This window comes from Orcinus orca, chromosome 10, assembly GCF_937001465.1.
Source record: "Orcinus orca chromosome 10, mOrcOrc1.1, whole genome shotgun sequence".
In the NCBI taxonomy this organism is placed as follows: Eukaryota; Metazoa; Chordata; class Mammalia; order Artiodactyla; family Delphinidae; genus Orcinus; species Orcinus orca.
The window spans coordinates 25,362,360-25,385,548 of NC_064568.1; the positions used below are offsets into that span (position 1 = coordinate 25,362,360).

The 23,189-nt window shown below is 43.7% G+C and overlaps 1 protein-coding gene across 4 annotated transcripts in view; it reads left to right on the forward strand.

The window, feature by feature from the left end:
* The window catches only part of ADAMTS9 (ADAM metallopeptidase with thrombospondin type 1 motif 9), a 226,339-nt gene that overhangs the window by 155,301 nt on the left and 47,849 nt on the right, over positions 1-23,189 (forward strand). For 3 of the 4 annotated variants that reach the window (XM_004267994.3, XM_033424784.2, XM_033424783.2), the window contains 3 exons: positions 1,816-1,920; positions 11,972-12,066; positions 13,992-15,838. In XM_004267994.3, the coding sequence (XP_004268042.1) occupies positions 1,816-1,920; positions 11,972-12,061 (195 nt within the window). In that variant the 3' untranslated portion in view covers positions 12,062-12,066; positions 13,992-15,838. The other variant, XR_007479510.1, reaches the window with a different exon arrangement.

Genomic DNA, 23,189 nt, shown 5'->3' on the forward strand with positions numbered 1-23,189 from the left:
TAATAAGCTAGGTATGTTATACCTTCTACTCTTATTCACAGATTATGTCTTATTAACCCATTTTACAGATGGGCTCAGGAGAGGTAAGCCTGAGGTCACACTAAAGGTAGAAGAGTCAGGATTCTAGGATAATTTCATCCCCCAGACCACAGCACGATTGATGTTTTGGGCTGGATAATTCTCTGTTGTGTGAGATCATGCTGTGCATTGTAGGATATTTAACAGTATCTCTGGGCCTGTCTGCACTAGCTGCTAGTGGCACACACACACTAGCTGTGACGTAACAACCAAAAATGTCTCCAGAGACTGCCAGATTTCTCCTGGGAGCAAAGTTGCCCTCTGATAAGATCCACTGACTTAGACCAAACTAAATCCTCCCATCACCTCTGTGAATAGGAATCCTGTTTGTCCCCAGGGTACAGATGTGGAATTTCAGGCTCCTAAAGAGTTCATAAACTCTGTTTAGCAAGTATTTATGGAACCGACATGGAGAGGAAACCTCCAAGTTGCACCTAATCCCGGAAGTCTTCGTGGAAGAGCTAGGATGTAATATTTAGTTAAGACTGTAAATAGCAAGTACCTAGTCACATGTTACAAACCATAACTGATATAAATAAAGCAATAGCAAGTCCCTCCCCTCAGTAAGCTCACTGTTAGAGAGAGAAAACTAACCCTTACAAAACAATTAGAAAATGCAGGGCTGGTATCAATATTTTTGAGTATCTACTAGGTACCAGGCGTTCACTCCACGGCTAATTTCATTTAGTCCCTCACTACACTACTCTGAAGGAGGCACTCGTATTACCTTCCATTTTACAGATGGACAAACTGAGGTTCTTACAGGGTAATAACATGTTCAGGTGAAAAAGCTGAATTTACGCTTGGCTCTGATTGGATGTGAGTCTCCACCTTGCTGCTCTCCTTGATTTATTAAAGACCGTTTTGACGAAGAACCGGATGGTAAGGCTCAGAGAGGAAGCCTTCACCCACGTCTGCAGAGAAAGAACATTTTTAACTCCGAAACTGTTCATGGTGGAGTAGGAAACCTCAATCTATTTTAGATGCCTTTGTGGAGTCATTTTTGCGAGAGAAAGACACAGAGACAAATGGAGAAAGCAAGAGAGATTCTCTGCTGCAGCGTCTTCTTGGAAATAAAAAGGCAAACACCCGAGGCCACGTTTGGAAAGGAATCCCAGAGCGGGGCTGCGAGGTCTAGGTTCCCTGGGCCTGGTGGCGGTGGCGGGTCCCCTGCGGTCCAGAGCAGGCCGCGCGCGCCCTCTGCTGGCAACTCCAGAGAACGCGCCTCTGCTTTGAAGTCCCGCCCCGCTGTGCTTAGGACTCGGCGTGCTCAGCGCCGCGGGGAGCTGAAACCCAAGGAAGCTTTGGCAGCGAGATCTTGTTAGAAAAATTACACTGTGGCATTTTGTTCCTGAAGGAATCTGATAATTGTAAGCAACATCAGGATTGCTGAGTTAGGGACGCAGAATAGCGGTAGTTGAGAGTGAGGACTTTGAAGTCAGGAAAATGTGAGTTGGGTTCTCAGTGTCTCCTGGAGAAGTTAATCACCTGCGCCGGGCCTCGCTGTCCCCCTCTGTAAAGAAAATCCCCTTCTGAGAGCTCTTGCGAGGATGGATGAGATGATGCATGTAAAGTGCCTCGTTCACAACTCCACTCTCCCCCCGCCCAAAAGAACCCTCAATTATTAGTAGCTATCATAATTAATTAATATCTTTCTCCAAGTTCCCTTTTATTGTGTGGCCTTTGCTTGGGAAGTCACGTGGACTAAAAATCTTTCTCGTTGGCCATTTATTCCAGGGTCGTTTTAGCATCAACCTTTACGGAACCGGCCTGTCTCTAACTGAATCTGCCAGATGGATCTCCCAAGGGAATTATGCCGTCTCTGACATTAAGAAGTCGCCGGTAAGGTTACTAATGGGTTGGGGGCTGGGTTTTGTTTTCTCTTCCTTCCTCCCTCCCTGTGAGGCAGCGGTGCTAAAAGTAACGGGTGTGCTTTCCCACTTCCTCAAACCATTTTACAACGTGTCAGCAAGAAAATTTAGGACATAAATCGAAGGTTGAAGCGTGTACAGGTGCGTGGAGCAGAGAGTCTTGCTTCCCTTCTGGTGAATTCTTCCTGGAGATGTGAACCTGTGAACCATTGGAGCAATTAGGAGGATGCCTAACTAGGAAGCTGAAAGTAGCCAGCAGCCTCTAAGGGAGTGTGTGGCTCAGACACCTTGCAATTAATTAGCCAACATGCAATTCACCTACGTGAGCTTAGGGACAGTGATGTCAGTCTGTTTCAGAAGAATTGAAATACAAACAGGGCTGGAAGAAGGGGTAGTTCATGAGGAGGGTTTCTGGAGAATTAAGAGAAACACAGGCTCTCCAAGTCAGCTTTTCAGGCTCTAAAGTCTTGCTGCTCAAGGTGGGATCGATCCCCCCCAGAGCACCCACATTGCCTGGGAGCTTGTTGACAACGCAGTTTCTGGGGCCCCAGAGCTTCTGAGCAGGACCTGTAGCTGAACAAGGCCCCAGATGGCTCCTGAGCTCAGTACAGCTTGCGACGCTCTGATCTGCGTACTGTTTCTCAGCGTGGGTGTATATAAGAATCACTTGGGAAGGTTTAAAATGCATGTGCCCGGGCCCTACCCAGAGTCACTGAAGGGGAATCTCTGGGGAATTTGAAATTCCCCAGGTGACTCTAATGCATAAGCGGGGGCAGAAAGCACTGCCCTTTGCAGCCTAGAAGTTGCCATGATGTGGGGAAGGAGCCTGACCTGCAGGCAAATGTAAAACTTACGGGGTGTGGCCTGTGGCCCCAGTCCTGCCTCAGCTGTGAGCTCTGCCTCCCGGTCTCAGGAAAGTGAGTAAGGGAGGAAAAAGAAGAGGACTGGAAAGTGTGGTGTTATTCCAAGGTGAGGTTGCCAGACAAAATATAGGATGCCCCGTTAAATCTGAATTTCACATAAACAAGCAAGATTTTTTTTTTTTACTTTAATCATGTCTGAAACATTGCATGGGACATACTTATTCTAAAAAAACAGTATGTGTTGTTTATCTGAAATTCACATCTGACTGGGTGTCTGGTATTTTTATTTTCTAAACCCTATCAAAATCGGAACATAAGGAAACAGCTCAGTCAAGCTGCTTCCACCAAGGAGGGGAAGGAACATCAATTATGATGTCCGGGGGAAATCTCAGAGGTTCCTGATCCCTTCTTTTAGCTTCCAGTGTTAAATTTGTGTCTTTGGGGGAAAAAAAACAAACAGAAAAATCTCTCTCACTCCCTCTTTTCTCTATCTAAGCCAATCAGCTCCTTCAAATCTGATTAACTAAATGACCATATCGCTTGCTTATAAATTAATCATTAAAATTTTTTTCTCGTACTGAAAGGAATAAAGAGAGCTGAGAGACAACACACGTGCTTTAGGATGTGTGCTTTACACTCCTGAAATTAAGTTCTTCCCTGCTCCTACTATGTATTATGTTTCAGTGACTGAGAGAAACAAACAAAAAAATTAATTGACCGAAACGTGGTCAGACTTAAAGCATGATTGTATAGAAAGCCATCTGTGTAAACTGTAATCTAAGTTTCAATTCTGTTTGTTAGTGTCATTATTGCAGTTTTCATCCAGAACCTAACAATATAATTATAGCCGGGAGCGCCACCTTGTGGATACAAAGATTACTGCCCTGCCAAGACGGGCTGGCTGTTTCCCCAGCTTTGGGGGGATTACGCCTGTGTTGAAGGGAATTGGTTTCATAATTGCCTGTCAGCACTTTTTTTTTTTTAAAATCTTGGTGTTCCATGACAGCTCAGAGAGCCTGAGCTCAAAATTAATCTCAAGGGTCTGTCGAACACTCCTTATGAATCCCCAGGAGCCAGCACTGAGCAATCTCTAGCTCCTAGCAGCCCCGAGAAATGATGCTTCGTGTGCCTGACCTGCTATGCGGTCCACAGAGCAGCATCCCCTAGGGATACTCCATGAAAATAGGCTCCCGCAGGCAAAGACACTTGGAAAAATTGTATTTTTTTTCCTTCTTGAAGAGTCGCAGTAAGCATGTGTGTATTTTAGGGTGGAATAAAGTGTACAGGAGGGAAACCTGTGTGGTTTTATTCAAACCAGCATTTCCCTAAATCATTCGTTCTCAAACTTGGGCCAGGACTTGCTAAAACACAGCCAGCCTGGGGAGGGGCCTGAAATGTACACTTTCAACAGTTTCCCAGGTGATGCCGATGCCCTGGTCTGGGATCACATTTTAGGAATCACTGACCTAAGTTAAACCAACCGCAGAGCCTTCTTTTCAAAGTTATACCTTTTAATTTCCCTGAATTACCAGTGGTCCATGGAACACACTCTAGAAAACTGTGTAATGTCCTGCTCCCACCATGACTGAGCACCGTCTTGCTTCTGAGGGACCGAGGCTGGTGTCCTCTACGGCACGCAGATCCTGGCCAGTCCTAAGCCCTTCTCCAAATAGCCCTGATTTGATTCACCCGTCACATCATCACTCTCACTTCCCTTCACTTTTCTGCTGGGAGCTACAGAGAGAAAAACACAACGAAACCCTCCATTTTCCAAACCTGCTTGGCAATAAAATGTTTTCCCCAAGCGAAACTAAAGGAAAACTCTAGTCATTCAGGGTAGAACTGAATTACCAGAACCACGTGCAGGGCAGGGACGTGGTCTCACCAGCAGTTACAAATCTGGTAAAAACAAGACCCAGTGTCAAGGTTCATTCTTGGCTGCCTGTGTGTGTATAAGAATAATGATTTTTGCTATTGAAACAGCCCCTATGTATTGGGCAGTGTATATACATTCAATCCCGTTCCTCCAGCTTTCTCATCAGATTCTTGGAAGGGTACTGAAATCAAAGCCTACAGAGGCTGCAGTGTACAGAGGTTAAGCCCCAGACCCTTAAGTCAGATCGCTGGATGTGCTGTTACCAGCCTTGCCACCTTGGGCAAGTTATTTAACTTCTCAGGGGTCTCCGTTTCTTCACGCATAAAATGGGGACCCTGGTGATCCTTACCCAGTTGGGTTCTTGCGGAGCATAAATGAAATAGGGAGATAAAGCTGTTTACATGTCACTGGGCAGGCAGCAGGGGCACAGTAAGTATTAGCTGTTAATGTTACAACATTTTCATAGGCCTGAGGCTTGCCTTAAGGTTGCAGGATTGGTCAAGGTGATGAAGGAAGCAGGCTTGCTAGCAATGGAAGGACAAGGGACTGCAGCCTGAGCAGAGGCTGAGCCTGGACCTGGCTGGCCCCCACTGCACCACGTGGATTTTGTCCATGTGGGCCCTGCCTCACCTGGGAGTAAGGCATGTGGGACGCCCCCTGGACCCAGGGATGGACCGCTAGACAGATGCTTCAGCTGTACCGGCTCGACTTAGGGATACCGAGTTTCTACTCTGCTTGTGTGTGAGGGGCAGCCAGACAGAAAGGGGGGCTTGGCCCGGTTGTGAGATTGGAGAGCACAGGTTGGCGTTCTGAGCTCCTTTGCCAGTGATATTCTGTGCATCCTCAACTCATGAATGTGCTCAGGATGGGAAAGGGTCCTCAGGCCCCATCCGGACAATCCCCCCACCCCCAGAAAGATGCCCCTTCTCAGAGCTGTTGTCTGGCCTTCTGTCCAGGAGGAGGTTCCGGAATGGCCTTCAGAGCCAGGCACAGTGAAGGGAGGTTCATTTCGGCAGGATGGGAGAGGTACCCTCAGGGCTCTGTGCTGCTTCGGGTACCTGGGGGATGGGCAGGGTCCACAGAGGGCTGGGGACCTGTGTTTCTGACGTACCTGGCCTTGGGGCCCAACGGTCATTCCTTATTCTAGGGGAAGAGCTGTAAATGGAAGAATTGCTTTGAAATTAAAAATTAATGAAAGTTGCATGACCGTGGGGGAGATGGACTCAGTTCCTGTCTTTTAATCTTTTACTTCATTTGCAACCGGTGGAGTTAAGGTCACGTGATAAATACCTGTGTGTGTGCACGCACATAGCAAGCATAGTATCAGTCCTCCATAAGCTGCCTCCTAACCCACAATTCATTTGTGAAAACCCAATTATCCACCAAGTATGAAAATCATATTACAGACAAGTAGAGTGAAACTACCTTTTATAGATGTGTACATTTTATTCTGTACAAACCGATAGAAGATTAGATGTTTATACATATATTCATATATATAAGTGTGATTCGGACTATAGTCGGAAAAAAAAATACTGTGTTTTATGGGCAGTTTCATCCCCAGCATACTCCAAAGAAATGCAGATAAGCACATTTCAATCAAAGATGTGTTGGCTTTGCTAAATTATATGAGTCAACCTACCTTGGTCACATTGACTGCAAAAAGCAGAGAAAGGAGTGAAAAGTATGAACTATAAACTATTCCTTTTTTTTTAGTAAATTTATTTATTTATTTTTGGCGGTGTTGGGTCTTTGTTGCTGCGCGTGGGCTTTTCTCTAGTTGCGGCGAGCAGGGGCTACTCTTCGTTGCGGTGCGCGGGCTTCTCATTGCGGTGGCTTCTCTTGTTGTGGAGCACGGACTTTAGGCATGCAGGCTTCAGTAGCTGTGGCACGCAGGCTCAGTAGCTGTGGCACGCGGTCTCAGTAGTTGTGGTGCATGGGCTTAGTTGCTACGCGGCATGTGGGACCTTCCCGGGCCAGGGCTCGAACCTGTGTCCCCTGCATTGGCAGGCAGATTCTTAGCCACTGTGCCACCGGGGAAGCCCTATAAACTGTTCTTAATGGAACAGAGGTCATTCATTTTAATTATATGTAATAGCTCAAACTCTACTAACAAAATATTTATAGAAAAGAGATTTCTAGAGGGCTTGCTTTAATGAAGAAATAAAAATGCTTTCCAATTAGTGTTTCATTGTATGGGAGCGGGTGCTTCAAAAGTGCTGGAAAACATACCGTTTTTCTCTGAAATAGGCACTGTTTCCATGGCAATCATGTATTTGCTATTCATTTTCTCAATATATTTTTTTTATTCTGTAATAGAAGTAAGTTTTAGTTCAGGCTTTACCTAAATCAAATTGAGTCCTAGTTAATGCAGTAACATGAACATTGCAGAGCTAGTATCAGCGATTTTGTCCTTACTCAGGCTGCTCCTCACGTCCGTGAACAGGCTATGATGGTAATCCACACATAAAAAACACCTTTATGACAATGATCGCTAATATTTACAGAGTACTATATCAGGCCAACTGCTATGCTGAGCAAACCTATAAGGGGAGACTCTTATTATCCCCATTTTACAGATGCACCAGGAAACGGAGGTTTAAAGAGGGTTTTTTTTGTTGTTTTTTTGCGGTACGCGGGCCTCTCACCATTGTGGCCTCCCCCGTTGCGGAGCACAGACTCCGGACGTGCAGGCTCAGCGGCCATGGCTCACGGGCCCAGCCTCTCTGCGGCATGTGGGATCTTCCCGGACCGGGGCACGAACCCGTGTCCCCTGCATCGACAGGCAGACTCTCAACCACTGCACCACCAGGGAAGCCCTAAAGAGGTTATTAAAGACATGATACAAGCCTGAGGCAATCTGATCTCTGCTGCCAGAGCAGGAAGAGTTTGGGTAAAAAATAAGCTTTGATGAGACAAAAGACATTCCTACTATGTCAGCATCCTTAGGGCCACCAGACGTACACTTCAGCTTAGGGAAAAAGTTCCTGGCTAGAAAACCAGTTGTTCTGGCATCAAATCTAGTTGGTAATATCAGACTAGCTCCAAAACTAACAGGGGTCCCTAAAACCAAGACCAAGTAGGGTGATGGAAATCGATCTCCCAGCTTAACCTCACTCATAATCAAAAACATGCACATTTTTAAAAGAGTAGAACTATTTTTTCTGTTTGGTTTTTTTTCTGCAAAATGGGAAAGTTTCTTCTTTTTCCTTTTTCTTTTTTTTTTTAAGTGAGAGTATCCATTGTTTTCAAGAGACTTTCATAGTTTGACCATATGAATCAAATACAGCCCAAAGATATCCTGAAATGCATGCACAAGTATGGTTCACACCACTGTTAGTCCCAGTAGAGGAAAATGTAAAACACCTTAGATGCCAAACCTTGTTCAGCAGTCAGGGGTAGGGGGTGGCTCACATGACATGGTAATTTTCAGATTGGGGTATGGTGCCACAATGAAGCAAGGAGCTTTTCATAGCACGGGGAAGCATTGAGGGGACTGATTAGCAGGGCCATCTGAATCGCAGTTCACCAAGAAGAGTGTACCTGTTCAGCCGCCTTCTTTCACTCATTCACCAGATGTGTATTAGAACTGTCATGAGCCACACACAGCTAGCTTCTGGAAACACTCGGATTTTAACAAGGCACCGGCCTTGCCATCATGGGGCTTACATTCTAGGGGGAAGACAGACATAAAGAGAGAACTACCCCATGTTATAGGGTGCTGTGCAGCAGGTAACTGCGTCAGAAAGGTTTCTCAGGGGAAGTGGCCTCTGGGCTGGGTTCTGAAGAATATACTGGGCAAAAGTTGGGTGGTCCAGTGCACACAGAGAGGGCGAGGGAAGAGAGTTCCAGTGAGAGGAGTAGCATGTGCAAAGGCCCTGTGTTATAAGAGGCGTGTTAGAAGAGCAACCCAAAGAAATGCGGAGGAGCGGGAGTAGAGAGAAAAGATGGGACAAGACAAATCCAGACAGGCAGGCAGGGTCAGCCCGTACAAGGCTGGAGACCAGGGTTCAGCAAACTTTTTCTGTAAAGGACCAGCTAGTAAATATTTTAGACTTTGCCAGCCAAAAGGTAAAAACCATTGATATTATATATGTATTTATATGACAAGAGCAAGAACAAATTGACATAAAAATTTTAGTGATTCAATTCAAAGTGTAATAATAATTGAGTATAAATTTTTGTTATCCAGATCTACCAAGGAAAAGTATGAAATATTGAGAGAGGACAACATTTTGCTTAATTAGTGTTCTCTGCTGTCAAAATTGATTCTAAATGTTTATTTGTTAATGCGGATCTGAAATGAGATTTTCTGTACCTCATCTTTATAAATGTCATTTTGCAGGGATAGGTATTGCCAAATACTAATATTGTCCACAACCATATCATTTTAATTGACCGTATTCATGCCTTGGCAGGCGTTGGTAGAATTCTATTAGATTTTTCACTTGATATCTGCCTTTCAGCGTGTCATTACATTACAGATGAATCACATGTAATTGAAGGTGAGCTGGAAGCCCCTCAATTACCTCATTAGATGGATTTTGAAATATGAAAATTTCCTTTGCGCTTACGTCCAAGTCCAAAAAATACTACTGGAACTGTATTTCATGCTCAGAAATATATCCACTATAAATGTACGTGGAATAGCGATAAAGCTTCTTGTTTTAACATTTGACAGAGTGGGAAGTGTGCAACCTGCCTTAACGTGATTTATGATTCAAACAATGTTAGTTATTGAAATGACTTTACCACAGTATAACGTTCGCCTATAAGTGCAGTTTTTGCCTTGTAATTTTAGCTCCCATTCATTAAGAAACATTATCAAGTCAGTAGCAAAAGATAATGTCCAAAGCCATTAAGTGTTCAATGACAGTGATTGAGAACAGTTCTTCTTGTTCAGAACATTTTTAATCCCAGCCCTGAGCTCAAAATCACAGTAAAACTTTACCACTGCTGAGTCATCAATCTGCTGTGTGTTAGGGTAAGTCAGGGTATTCAGCTTCTGGTCCTGACCCCAAATTTCCAAAACTGACACAGGTTAAGTTTATGATAGAAAAAGAAGTTCATTATTAACACCACCGGTTCTGTAACACCAGGTAGGTCCACGTATTTTCCACAATGAATAATCACAGGCTTTAAACATCTTACATTTTCACAAGCTTTGTAAATCGGTCCAACTAAAGCTTTTCCCGCTCCGCACATATTTCTTACCATGATTAGTTGTGAACGCATCTTAGCAGATTACACTTCAGTTTTTCTGCACTAGTGTTTTCTCAACCTCTTTGAAATACTTCCACACAGACCATTCATGGAGACTAATTCTTTGATCACTTCAAACTCAGCATGGTCTCCTCAAATAAACAACTGAAGAGTATCAGTAAAATCTGTCTACTCACCAAAAACCAAAGGAAACCACTGCAATTATTCGCTTTGTTTTTTAATTGATTCTTGATGCGGCTCCCAAATGTCATTAAATTGTTGAGCAACTGGTCTTACCAAAAGGATAACAGTCTTAAACAAGTTGATTTTCTCTGGACGCATTTCTTCAGCAATTACAATTAAAGAAGATATCATTAACTCAAAACATTTATTTGTTTTGCTAACAAATGAGCCATTTGGAAACTTACACATTTTCATCTTTTATTCTTACTCATTTTGATTTTTTATTTTTGTGAAGAATTACACTATGGTGAGATATTCTGTTCTAAGTTTTCTAAATTCTTGACCGTTGCTCTCCTGTGAGTTGGGAATATTGTGACACATGCTGCATGTGGTGATGCTGGTATATTGTATTCTTTTAGCACAGCGGCAGTGCCATTGCATGATGAGCACAATGCTTTGCCATCTAAATGTGACAACAGAATAATCCACATGCTACTGTACCTTAAAAGTGCAATAGTCAGGACTTCCCTGGCAGTCCAGTGGTTAAGACTTCAGCTTCCAACGCAGGCGGTGCGGGTTCGATCCCTGGTCGGGGAGGTAAGAACCCACATGCCTCATGGCCAAAAAAAACAAAACATAAAATGGAAGCAATGTTGTAACAAATTCAATAAAGACTTTAAAAAATGGTCCACATCAAAAAAAAAAAATCTTAAAATAATAAAGTGCAATAGTAAAGTCTACTTTTGTCTTCGTTTCTTGTTTTGACATATACTGGTAACAAAAGAAACGAAAGGAAATATTATGATATAGCAACACTCATGGCACTCAAAACGCTATCACGTTACACTGTGTCACTGTGACGTGTGTGCAGGGTAGCAGCGTGAGGCTGCAAGGGCCATCCTGACCACTCACCCCTGCTGTAGTAACTTGAAAGCAACCACAGACATGAGGGAAATGAATGAACGTGGCTGTGTTCCAATAAAATTTTATGGACCCTGAAATTTGAATTTTATATCATTTCCACATATCAAGAAGTAGTATTCTCGGTTTGCTTCTTAACTATAAAATATAAATGCTGTTCTTAACATTGGGAGCTACATCAATAATCAGTTAAAAAGCAAAGAACTTCCCTGGTGGCACAGTGGTTAAGAATCCGCCTGCCCAGGGGACGTGGGTTCGAGCCCTGGTCTGGGAAGATCCCACACGCCACTGAGCAACTAAGCCCGTGTGCCACAACTACTGAGCCTGCGCTCTAGAGCCCATGAGCCACAACTACTGAGCCCGCGTGCCACAAATACTTAAACCCATGGGCCTAGAGCCCGTGCTCTGCAACAAGAGAAGCCACCGCAGTGAGAAGCCCGCGCACCGCAACGAGGAGTAGCCCCAGCTCGCCGCGACTAGAGAAAGCCCGCGCACAGCAACAAAGACCCAACACAGCCAAAAATAAGTAAATAAAAATAAAGTTATTTTTTAAAAAAAGCAAAGCAGTTCTTTTGAGTGGTTTCCTTTGGTTCTCGATCAGTAGGTAGATTTTACTGAGACTTTTCAGTTGTTTATTTGAGAAGACCATGCTGAGTGTGAAGGGACTAAAGAATTAGCCTCCACGAATGGTCTGTGTAGAAGAAGTACAGGTAAATTCCACTTCAGTTTTTCTGCCCTAGTGTTTTCTCATTCTCCAAGAGGATGTAATCTGCGAAGATGTGGGCCATACAAAAACAGGGGCCCACAGGCCATCATTCATCAGCCCCTACTTTAGACCATGGTGAGGATGTTGGGCCCCACTTCTATTCAGAAGTGCTACCTACTGTGTGTACAGGAATGATTTCCCTAAAAGCCAGTGCAAGCCCTGGAAACCTATGAGCCAAGCAGGTGAACTAAGATGATGCATCTTTTTGCAGGATGGTACCCGGGTCGTAGGGAAATGCGGTGGTTACTGTGGAAAATGTGCTCCATCCTCTGGCACTGGCCTGGAGGTTCGAGTTTTATAGTCACGGTAAGTGTCTGTCTGTCCCTGACTCTGTCTCATTCTTTCTGTAGGCTAATGATTAGCAGATGTGGGCGGCTCGTTGGCCCCTAGGCAGGTGAAGCTGACTCAGTGCTATTTGACCTTTGTCTCTCCTGCTCATCTATCCTCATGTGCCTGAGGCCGTCTGTGCTCCATTCTTGGACATGCATTCCCTAGACGTCCTGTACCAGATTCCTCTGTAGTGCTTATTAAAAGTGCTGCTTACTGGGCTCCATCTCTAGAAGTCCTGCTTCATTAAGTCTCTGGTGGATCCAAGAACCTGTATTTTTAATGCAGGGAATTCTGATGCAGGTAACTCACAGATCACCCTTTGAGAAATACTGCCAAGGAGTGTTCCAAGTGTAATATAAATGACGTTTATGAAGCCCTGACTGTGTGTCAGGCACCGTGCTGAGCGCCGGGCAGGCATTATTTCAGTGAATCCTCACCACAAAGCCACAGTCTGGGGCTGTTATCCTCATTTTACAGATGGAAGCTGAGATCCACAGCAGTTAAGTAGCTGGCTTAAGGTCAGATGGATTCCCTTGGCAATAACCCAGGAGTGTCCTACCCCAGAGCCTCTCAGTTAATGTACTCTTCCGCACACTTGTAACTCACAGTGGGATCCAAGGACCAGCGTGATCCGCATCGCGTGGGGACTTACTAGGAGTGCAAAATCTCAGGCCTCCTTCTAGACCTACAGAGTCAGAATCTGCACTTTAACAAATCCGCAGGAGAGTCGTGCCTGTTAAAGTTTGACAGTTCCTGGTATAACTATAGTATGCCAGCACGTTGTCCCTCTGCTGGGCAGAGGACTGAGCTGATCACTCTTTTTCTCATCCCAGTGCCTTTTACGTACAAGGGCTCAGCCAACTCAGGCGACCCTCCTACAGCTTCCCTCAAGCTTCCAGCAGCCCATTACCCTGTTAGGCTCTTCAGGATCCTGGCAAAGGAATACCTAGTTGACACTTACGTATCAGTGTCAGTGTTTAATTAAAAATCCATATTCAACCTTATGATCTCACATTAGGATTATTTCCACTTCAGGAGGCCACAGGGGGAAAAAAAAAAGAGAAAAAGAAAAAGAAACTTACTGTCTTAAGTAACTGAGATGTCCAAGCGGCAGTCTGACTTCAGGCATGGCTGGATCTAGACGCTCAGAGTCATCAGGACTCTTTCTTTCTCCATCCATCAACAATGCTTGCTTCTTAAGTGGCTTCATTCTCAGGCAGATCATCTCCTCCACACCATGGTCCCTGGCAGTTCTAGGCTTACATCATCTTTACAGCTCACGGCTCCAAGTAAATGCTCATCTCTGGCATCTGTTCTGCACAAGAACTCTGGCTCTGATTTGTCACGTGGCCATTTCCAAACCAATCACAATGTCCAGGAGACTGGGATCATATACCCACCTAGAGTTGGGTGACTGACTGACAGCTTCATCTGGAAGAGGGATGGTTGCCAAAGAACCAGAAGGAGTTTATCAGAAAAGAGGGGAGAGAGACAGGCAGAGTCAGCAGGTATCCATTAGAGATTCCCATTCAATATGTATTTTATATATTTTATATCCAATAAAGTAAATTTTATATGTATTTTATGTACAGTAACATTCGAGTGAGCACAGATACATAACATTTACGTGCATGTATAAAAAAGGCTAGAAGGAAATACAGCAGTATTTGAAGAACGTTATCTCAGGTTGGGGGAATCACAGGCTAATGGTTTTTATTTTATTCTCTATACACCCCTGGAATTTCCATGTTTCTTGTAGCAAGTGTTATTTTTTAAATCCAGAGAAAATAGTAAGTGTTATTTTCAAGTTCTCTATGTACAAATTTATGGTTTACCTTCTCTTGACTTACGTCATTTGAGACAGAAGATTTACATTTCCTGGTTGGTTCATTTGTTTTCAGGTGCTCTGAAGAGGAAGCCGTTATGGGATGGATGAAGGATAGTGATGAAATACCTCCACCTTAAAATTTGGGTGTATGTGTGTGAGCGTGTTTGTGTGTGAGGACTTGTATGCCTGTGTGTGTGTGTACATATGCATATATATATACGTATATACACACATATATACACATGTATGTATGTGTGTGTATATAAATGTGGAATATCCTTATGATGTAAAGTTTAATATTTATGTTTGAAATTATTTATTGTGATGTAATATTTTTGTACGTAAAATGATTCTTTTATGACTGCCTTTCACGTTATTTTGTCCCCTGCAGTCAGACCGCTGCATTTTACGTACTCTACATTATATGTAGTACTTTGACAAAAGTGATCCTTCCTTATCACGGTACACTATTGTTTACTTTCTATCTGTAAATGTTTTATTGTTACTTTTTTAAAACCGTAATTTTTTTTAAAAAAACAACCTAGCCGCCATCAAGGTGCTACAAGAATCGTATGAGGACATTTTTGGCCTTTCTAGGAACGTATCATTAGCCAATCAGTAATTCAGTGATGTCACAGTTTGTACCAGCTATTAATTATGTTAAATATCTATTCAGTTTCACGTGATCTCTGGGAAAAAAGTGGCTGCCTTGGTGCTAATGTTGTATGTATTTAAGTGATCATCAAACGCAGAAATGTAAACGCTTTTAATAAAAGGGAGAAGCTAAAGGACAACTTCCAGTGGACAGAATCACTTGGAAAAAATAAGACCAACTGTTTACCCCTGTTTTTGGACATGCCTTTTTGGGAAGAGAGTTGGACTTTGTTCTTGTTGTTGTTATTCTTATCAATACTTTACTTCAGTTCATGGTGCCTTGGTCTCTCTGTGGTTAAATGGAGGGTCCCCCAAGCAGCTTCATTACAGAGTGACATTAAGCAAATGAGAGCCGCTCAGCGTTTTGCCAAGATTCTGAAATGGTGTCTGTGTTAACAATTGCAACAGAGGATGCACGGGGTGGGGGTGACCTTCGACACCTCAGCACACCTGGAGAAACTCAGAACCGGATTCTTAGTCATCAGGATTGACTTTTGTATGAAAATATTAGCTGGTGACTTGACGCCTTTGAGCCCTGAGCCTGAAACCCTGCCAGTGTCCATGGCTGCTGCAGTAATTGGTGGCATTTATGAGAAGAAATGAACTGTGGAGTACAAGATGCCTGAGTCTTTCTCATTGCCCATTAATCTTTGGATTCCATTCATCTTTGGAAGTCCTGTGTTTTTCTCCTTTCCAAAATGGAAGTGCCAAAGCCGTGGTCTTTCTGCCCTTCCAGCCTGATTGAAGAAGGGTCACGGCCCATGTCAGACACTCGATTTGAGGAGCCCTCCCATTTCCAAAAACCAAAGAGATTAGGAGAAACCTGGCAGCATTCCCCAAAGCCAAACAAACTCCAGAGTGCTCCAGGAAGTTATATCAATATATGAATAAGTGTTATCCTCCATTATTAATACAGTGTGAAAATATACTATGAATAAATACCATGACCACATCCAAACATTTGTGTTTCACATGGTGTCTGGACTCTTGATTCAAATTGGAATGAACATATCTCTAGTTTTTAAGATTTCCGGACTGAGAAGAAATGCAGACTTTCTTAATCCCATTGATTGTGTTTGTCATTCTGGAGACAGATAAAGAATGGGGACTGTCCCCAAGGTTTGTCTTTTCATCACTTAAATCAGTTGAAGTGGTTATTCTGAAACTTAGAGACAGAAACCTCTTGTTTGTGTGATGGGGAACAAGTGAGCAAACAGAAGAGGAGATTTAAGTGGGGTTTGGGGGCTTAATTGTTAATATTATGTAACAGTAGTTTCTATTCTAGAGACTGACGGTGTCCTGGGAATTGAGAGCTTTCCAAAGAAATCTAATGAACAGCTAATAGTAAGTGAATATCCACCATATGCCGGGGCCCTTTACTAAATCGTTTTAGCTCATTCTTAGAACCACCAAGTGGAGCAGGTAATAGACTTGCCATCATTTTTTGTATAAGGAGACAGAGCCTTCAAGATACACATGGGCCCAAGGTCACATACAGTGAATAAGTGACAGTCTCAGAAAGAACTTTGGCTCTGATTGGGTTACATGACTACTTCTGGACCAATCACATTGTCAAGATGGCTGGGATTATGTGCCCACCTAGAGGCACGTGATCACCAACTTCAGTTGAAAGACCAGCTGTCCCAGAAGAGAAGGGTTGTGTTACCAGAAAAGGGTAGATGGTATGGAGACAGGCAAAAGCAACACATATCCACAGGAGATTCCGTGTGTGTGTATGTGGTTGCATGCACATGCATGTGTGCAAGTATAAAATCTCCAAATCCCATAGCTCACACCATAGTTCCATAGTTCCTTGTCACCCCTCAGCTTCATCTGAGACTTGGGTTCTAGTCCTTTCTCTGACATCTAGTAACTGTAGCATCCTGAACCATAGTAGGATAAAGATGTGTAAAATGAGGCTATTGAAATGCCTCCTATCTACCGTGTGGGATTGTGTTTTCTACAGCTGCACTCAAAATACGCATCCGCACATTTAAGCCGACAGCGTGAAAGCCATGGGTTCTGTATCAGTTAGGAATTGCGTTCAGCTGATAATTACAGAGACCTGACTGCAATGGCTTACACGTTAAAAAGTGTATTTCACTGTTATATTCAAGAAGCCTGGAGATAGGTGATCCAGGGCTGGTATGGCAGCTCCACAAACTCCTCAGGGACATAGTTTCTTTATCTCCTTCTCTCCTCAGTCCTCCCTATTTCCATATGGCTGCTAGAGCTCCAGCAATCACTCCCAAATTCTAGGCAACAAAAATAAAGGAGTGGGGGCTTCCCTGGTGGCGCAGTGGTTGAGAGTCCACCTGCTGATGCAGGGGACACGGGTTTGTGCCCCGGTCCGGGAAGATCCCACATGCCGCGGGGCGGCTGGGCCCGTGAGCCATGGCCACTGGGCCTGCGCGTCTGGAGCCCGTGCTCTGCGGCGGGAGAGGCCGCAGCGGTGAGGGGCCCGCGTACCACAAAAAAAATAAATAAATAAAAAATAAATAAAGGAGTGGGGGAAAGGGTAAAAAGTAGCCTCGTCCCAGCTTTCTACTCTGTGAAAGAGGTTTTCCAGAAACCTCACCCAACAAATTCCACTTGTATCTGCTCAGCCAGAATTGAGTCCTGTCTTACACCTAGGCCGCAGAAGCAGTGGAGAATTAGGGTTATTTCTCAGAATATATAGCCAAACTAAATAAAATGAGGGATCTGTTCCCGGAAGACGAAATAGACTTACGAGAAGCAATTAGAAGTCTCCGCAACAGGTTCAACTACACTGACAAGAGGGAATGGTTTGGAAGCAATTATAAAGTAAGCAAGAGATAATAGGATCTGGGCTGGAGATGTGACCATTGTAATGGTAGAAAATTATAGAGTGATAGAGGTGGTAAACTTAACAGGAGCTGACAGTGGGTAGATTCGGGGTGGCCTGTGGGAGAGAAGGCACTGATCAGAATTCAGAGATGAGGGGGCTTCCCTGGTGGCGCAATGGTTGAGAGTCCGCCTGCCGATGCAGGTGACACGGGTTCGTGCCCCGGTTTGGGAGGATCCCACATGCCATAGAGCGGCTGGGCCCGTGAGCCATGGCCGCTGAGCCTGCGCGTCCGGAGCCTGTGCTCCGCAACGGGAGAAGCCACAACAGTGAGAGGCCCGCGTAATGCAAAAAAAAAAAAAAAAAAAACTTAAACAGAATTCAGAGATGAGGTTTCGTTTGCCTGAAAATACAACCAGGGTGATAGAAAGATGAATGTTTCGATGGGTGAATGCACAGATATAATCTGTTAGATTCTGTTCATTCTTTATATCTTTATAGCACCGCACAGATTAAATATTGTCTTTGTGTTCTATTCACTCTTTATCCAAATACTATTTGTTGCACATCTACTAATTTCCAGGCATTGTTCTAGGCACTAGGGATGCAGCAGTGTACCGTTGATCCTTGAACAACACAAACTTGAACTGCACAGGTTCGCTTAGGCGTGGATAGTTTTCAGTAGTAAATGCTACAGCACTACCTGGCCTGGCATTAGTTGTATCTACAGCTATGGAAGAACTGTGGATACAGAGAACACAGTAAGTAATAGGTGGATTAACCCCCGTGTTGTTCAAGTGTCAGCTGTATTAGGGTACAGGCTAAGAGTCTGTGTCAGTCCACTGGGGCTGCCATAACAAAACACCGCAGTGTGGGTATTGTAAACAACAGAAATGTATTCTCTCATAGTTCTGGAGGCCAGAAGTCCAATATCAAGGCGCCACCAGGGTTGATATCTAGTGAGGCCTCTCTTCCTGGCTTGTAGACAGCTATCTTCTCACTGTGTCCTTTCCTTGGTGTGAGCATTGAGAGAGAGAGAGAGAGAGAGAGAGAGAGAGAGGTGTGTCTTCCTCTTCTTATAAGGATACCAGTCCCTGTTGGATAGGGACCCTCCTTTATGACCTCATTTAACCCTTATAATCCATATCTCCAAGTTCAGTCATATTTGGGGTCAGGGCTTCAACATATGAATTTTGGGAAAACACAATTCAGTTCATCACAGGGCTGTAAGAAAGAGACCCCAGAATAAGACTGACATTTATTTTTCTCTCGTTCGCCGTGTAGAAGTCAGCAGGCAGCTGGGCCTGCTACGTGACTCTGTTCTGTATGTCTTCAGAGGACTTGGGCTCCTTCTGTTTTGTGGCCTGGCCTTTCTCGAGGTGGTGTCCTTATGTGGTTCATCCTCACTATGTCTGTGTCCAGTCTGCAGGAAGGGGCCAATCATTTTCAGGCAATACCTGAAAATTAAAAAATGACTTAAAAAATATTTTTAATACTGGAGTATAGTTGATTTACAATATTGTGTTAGTTTCAGGTTTACAGCAAAAGTGATTTAGTTATACATATACATTTATCTCTTCTTTTCCAGATTCTTTTCCCATATAGGTTATTACAGAGTACTGAGTAGAGTTCCCTGTGCTATACAGTAGGTCACTCTTCATTATATATTTTAAATACAGTAGTGTGTATATGTTAATCCCAAACTCCTAATTTATCCTCCCCAGTCCCACCTTTATCCTTTGGTTACCAGAAGTTTGTTTTCTCAGTCTGTTTCTGTTTTGTAAATAAGTTCATTTGTGTCATTTTTTTTAGATTCCACATATAAGTGTTATCATATGATATTTGTCTTTCTCTGTCTGACTTCACTTAGTATGATAATCTCTATATTCACAGTTTATTAGCAATTGCTTAGGTGCAGAGCCTGATTTAGAAGCAAGAGGAAATGTGCTCTAGTTGGCAACCATGTGCCCCGCTAATGCTGAGTGGAGGTGGGGCTTCCATGACTAAAAAGGAGGAGGGAAGGATGGCCCCTGGGCAGATTAGCTGCTCTGCCACAAGCAGTGAACAAGACCCACAAGAATCTCTGCCCTTCAGAGCTTACATTTTAGTGGTGACAGATGAGAGAGAAAATAAACAAATAAGCAAGTAAGGCACTCTGCAGTTCTTTTCCAGTAATAGATCTGAGCGTATTTTCCATGATAGCCACCCATATACCATCGTGGCACGTCATGCTTCTCCCTGAATCCCAAGAACTTTCATACCCCAAAGCTTTCACACGTGTCTGTTTTTTTTTTTTTTTTTTTTGCAGTACACGGGCCTCTCGCTGTTGTGGCCTCTCCCGTTGCGGAGCACAGGCTCCGGACGCGCAGGCTCAGCGGCCATGGCTCACGGGCCCAGCCGCTCCGCGGCACATGGGATCCTCCCAGACCGGGGCACGAACCCGTGTCCCCTGCATCGGCAGGCGGACTCTCAACCACTGTGCCACCAGGGAAGCCCCGTGTCTGTTTTTGCCTTAGCGTGTCAATGTTTCTTTCTCTTCTGATTCATACAAAAGTAATAAAGAGTAAGCAAAACCTAGTATGGTAAAGAAGTACCAGAGGGAGAAATAAAGAAGGGAGAAGAAGGAGGGATGCCCGGCGCCCCAGGGTGAGCATGTTGCTGTTTTAAACAGGGTGGTCAGGAATTTCTTCTTTATGAACTTACATAGCTCCTAACAAAGCCCTGGATCACCATAAAAGCCTGGCACCAACCGCAGTGGGTGTGGAAACTCTCTCTGCCACCGACAGATGGCCTGAGAGGTCCTGCTCTGTTATTTTGGTATCAAGTCTAGGCATTGCACTATTAAACCTGCAGTTTATTTCTGCTGGTTATTTTAGAGGTGATTTTTCAGGGTGTGCATAAAACCTTTAGAGGCCCTAGGCCCTAAAAAGTTTATGCTACTCCCCTTAAATATGTACCTTGGACCATGAATTTAGGGGTTTTTTTCCCCATGAAGACTATTTTTTTAAATAATACCAAATAGCAATTTTTCCCCTGAAACCTGAAGACCATCTTTGGTGTAGCCCTAGGCACATGTTTTTTCTGTTCAGTAGGTGATACAGCCAATTTTATAGCATTATTAATTGCAGTGATTTCGGATAAGGACAGAAGGAGCAAATATTTAAAGTGCTAATAAAAAGGGCATTCAGTTTCAAAGGAAAGAAGATAAAATTCCTATATAACTTATACTATGTCACTTTATTAGGATTTAGAATCAAATGCCTTGCAGGCTGTTGATAGGAGAGTTACAGTTAGATCAAATGGTGTTTGTAGGTAGAAAAGACAATTAATATTCAGTTTATTACATTTACAAGTTCAAAAACCTAGCTCTTCCTTAAGCTTTGGAGTTTGGCTTACAAATCCTATTATTTTACTATTTATTTTACTATTTATTTTATCAGCCTACTTTTTAGCAATTACTTTTTAAAAACTTTTGAACAATATTTTCTCCATTTGTCACTCAACAAAAAGCCTTTAAATATTTTATATGCTATTTATATATTTAATGAAGTTTCCCTGTCTTAAGCCCTTTAATTATCTGACAGAGGTAAATATTTCTGAGTACTTAGATAATTTTTATAAATATAAAAATATAAATATTACGTAAATCAGTGACCTTAAAGTTCTTTTAAATACTCCTAAGTGGCAAGTTGATTTAGAATGGTTTTAACTTAAAATTACAAATGAAAATCAAGTACTCAATGACATGTTTGTTTGGGTTTTTTTTGCGGTACGCAGGCCTCTCACTGTTGTGGCCTCTCCCGTTGCGGGGCACAGGCTCCGGGCGCGCAGGCTCAGCGGCCATGGCTCACGGGCCCAGCCGCTCTGCGGCATGCGGGATCCTCCTGGACCGGGACACGAACCCGTGTCCCCTGAATCGGCAGGCGGACCCCCCACCACTGCACCACCAGGGAAGCCCTGGCAGGTGGATTCTTAACCACTGTGCCACCAGGGCAGCCCTCAATGACATGTTTTAAATTGGCCTTATAAGCTACTACTCTAATATTTCAGATGTTTAAAATTATGACAATTACATAAGCTATCAAATTTTCACATGTACCTAAAACCAAAAATCTTAATAGTGGTTCTGATTCCCTTAGACATTTTTGTATTCTAAATCTTGCTCTTAGCGTGAGTAAAAGTTGTGAGCTCATCCAACTGTTGTAAAAAAACCAGAGGTTCCCCTCGAGCATAAGAGTTGGAACAGCAGAGACTGGGATGGTTTTTCTCACTCCATCTAGGGAAGACTTGTGTATTTTTTTTTTTTAAGCTGTAGATGCTCTTTAATGAGGATTAAATAGGAACAGGTGGGGATTCGATAGAAAAGCATGTCAGCAAGGCCCTGGGATGCTCCCCAAGGCCACCGGGCGGGTCCTGTACCAGCCCAGCACCTGTCTTCTGGGGCTCCTGGGGCACTCGCTGCTTCAGGCTCAGGCCTGGGTCTCCAGAAAGCCAGAGTCCTCTGCTGGGCAGAGAGCTGCTCTGCGGCTCTCTATTTCCTGTTGCTGCCATAACAAATTACCTCAAACCAGCCTTAAAACAATATAGGTTTATTATCTTATAGTTCTGAAGGTCAGACATCTAAAGTGGGTTAGTAGACCTGCATTCCTTCTCTGTTCTCTAGGGGAGAATCTGTGTCCTTGGCTTTTCCAGCTTCTAGAGGCTGCCTGCATTCCTTAGCTGGTGGCCCCTCCCCTCATCTTGGAAGCCAGTAGCGTCGCATCTTCCAGTCTCTGTGTCCCCTTCTACTTCTGCTTCCTTCATCACATCACCTTTTCCTAACTCTGACTCACTTGCCTCCTTCTTTTAAGGAACCTTGTGATTGCATTGGGTCCATCAGGTAACCCGGGATGATTTCCCTATTTTAAGATCCTTACCTTGATATGATATCTGCAAAGTCCCCTGTCAAAAGAAAGGTCACATATTCCCAGATTTGGAAATTGGGATGTGGACATCTTTGGGGTGGGAGTGAGGGGTCATTATTCTGTCTACTACAGTTTCCACACATTTAAGGACTAGAGGGATTGGCCAGATGCTGACGTGATTGTCCAAATTCCCAATGAGCCACACTGACCTTTATGTCAGTGAACTTCAACTTCAAGAGAGGGATGTTCCCATAGCCCATGTTCCTAGATTCAAATTCTACATATTACGCGATTTTTCCACCGGCATTCCAAACTCTATAACAGTTAGATTGCTTCATTGGCTTTGGCATGTGGCCCTTATATATATAGACATCTTCCTGTCTTGGTCCAAAGACTTTTGAACTTTTCAAGAATTTTGTGCTTTTGCATATGCTTCCCAGGACATAGAATTCTTATGGTACTAAAGTGATGGTGCACTGAATTCTGAATCTCTCTCATGCTTGGATAGATCTGACCTGCCATCAAGGCTTATAGGGCCATCTTTATGTTATAACAGCCTTCTAGGACATGAGCCATTATTAAGTATAGAAACTTTCATAGGTACCCTTGGTAACAGTGCCTTCTTCATCTTTCTTGTTAAGCCAGGATATCTCTTCAGTGCTTGGTGCTAAGTTTCACAATACCGTAGAATGGGTACACACCTGGGAGCCTTCTCAGCCCCAGCATACTCTGGGCCAAGGCAGGAGACTTCAGGGGGTCCCTTTGTGGTTCGTGGGCATACCACCAAGCTTAATCAGTATCCTTAGGTGTGGAACCTGAGAATCTGCCTTTTAATAGGCTCCCCAAGTGATCCTGTGCAGACTAGGGAAAGCTACCTTTCAGAGCACCTTCTTTCATGCAGCAGTGA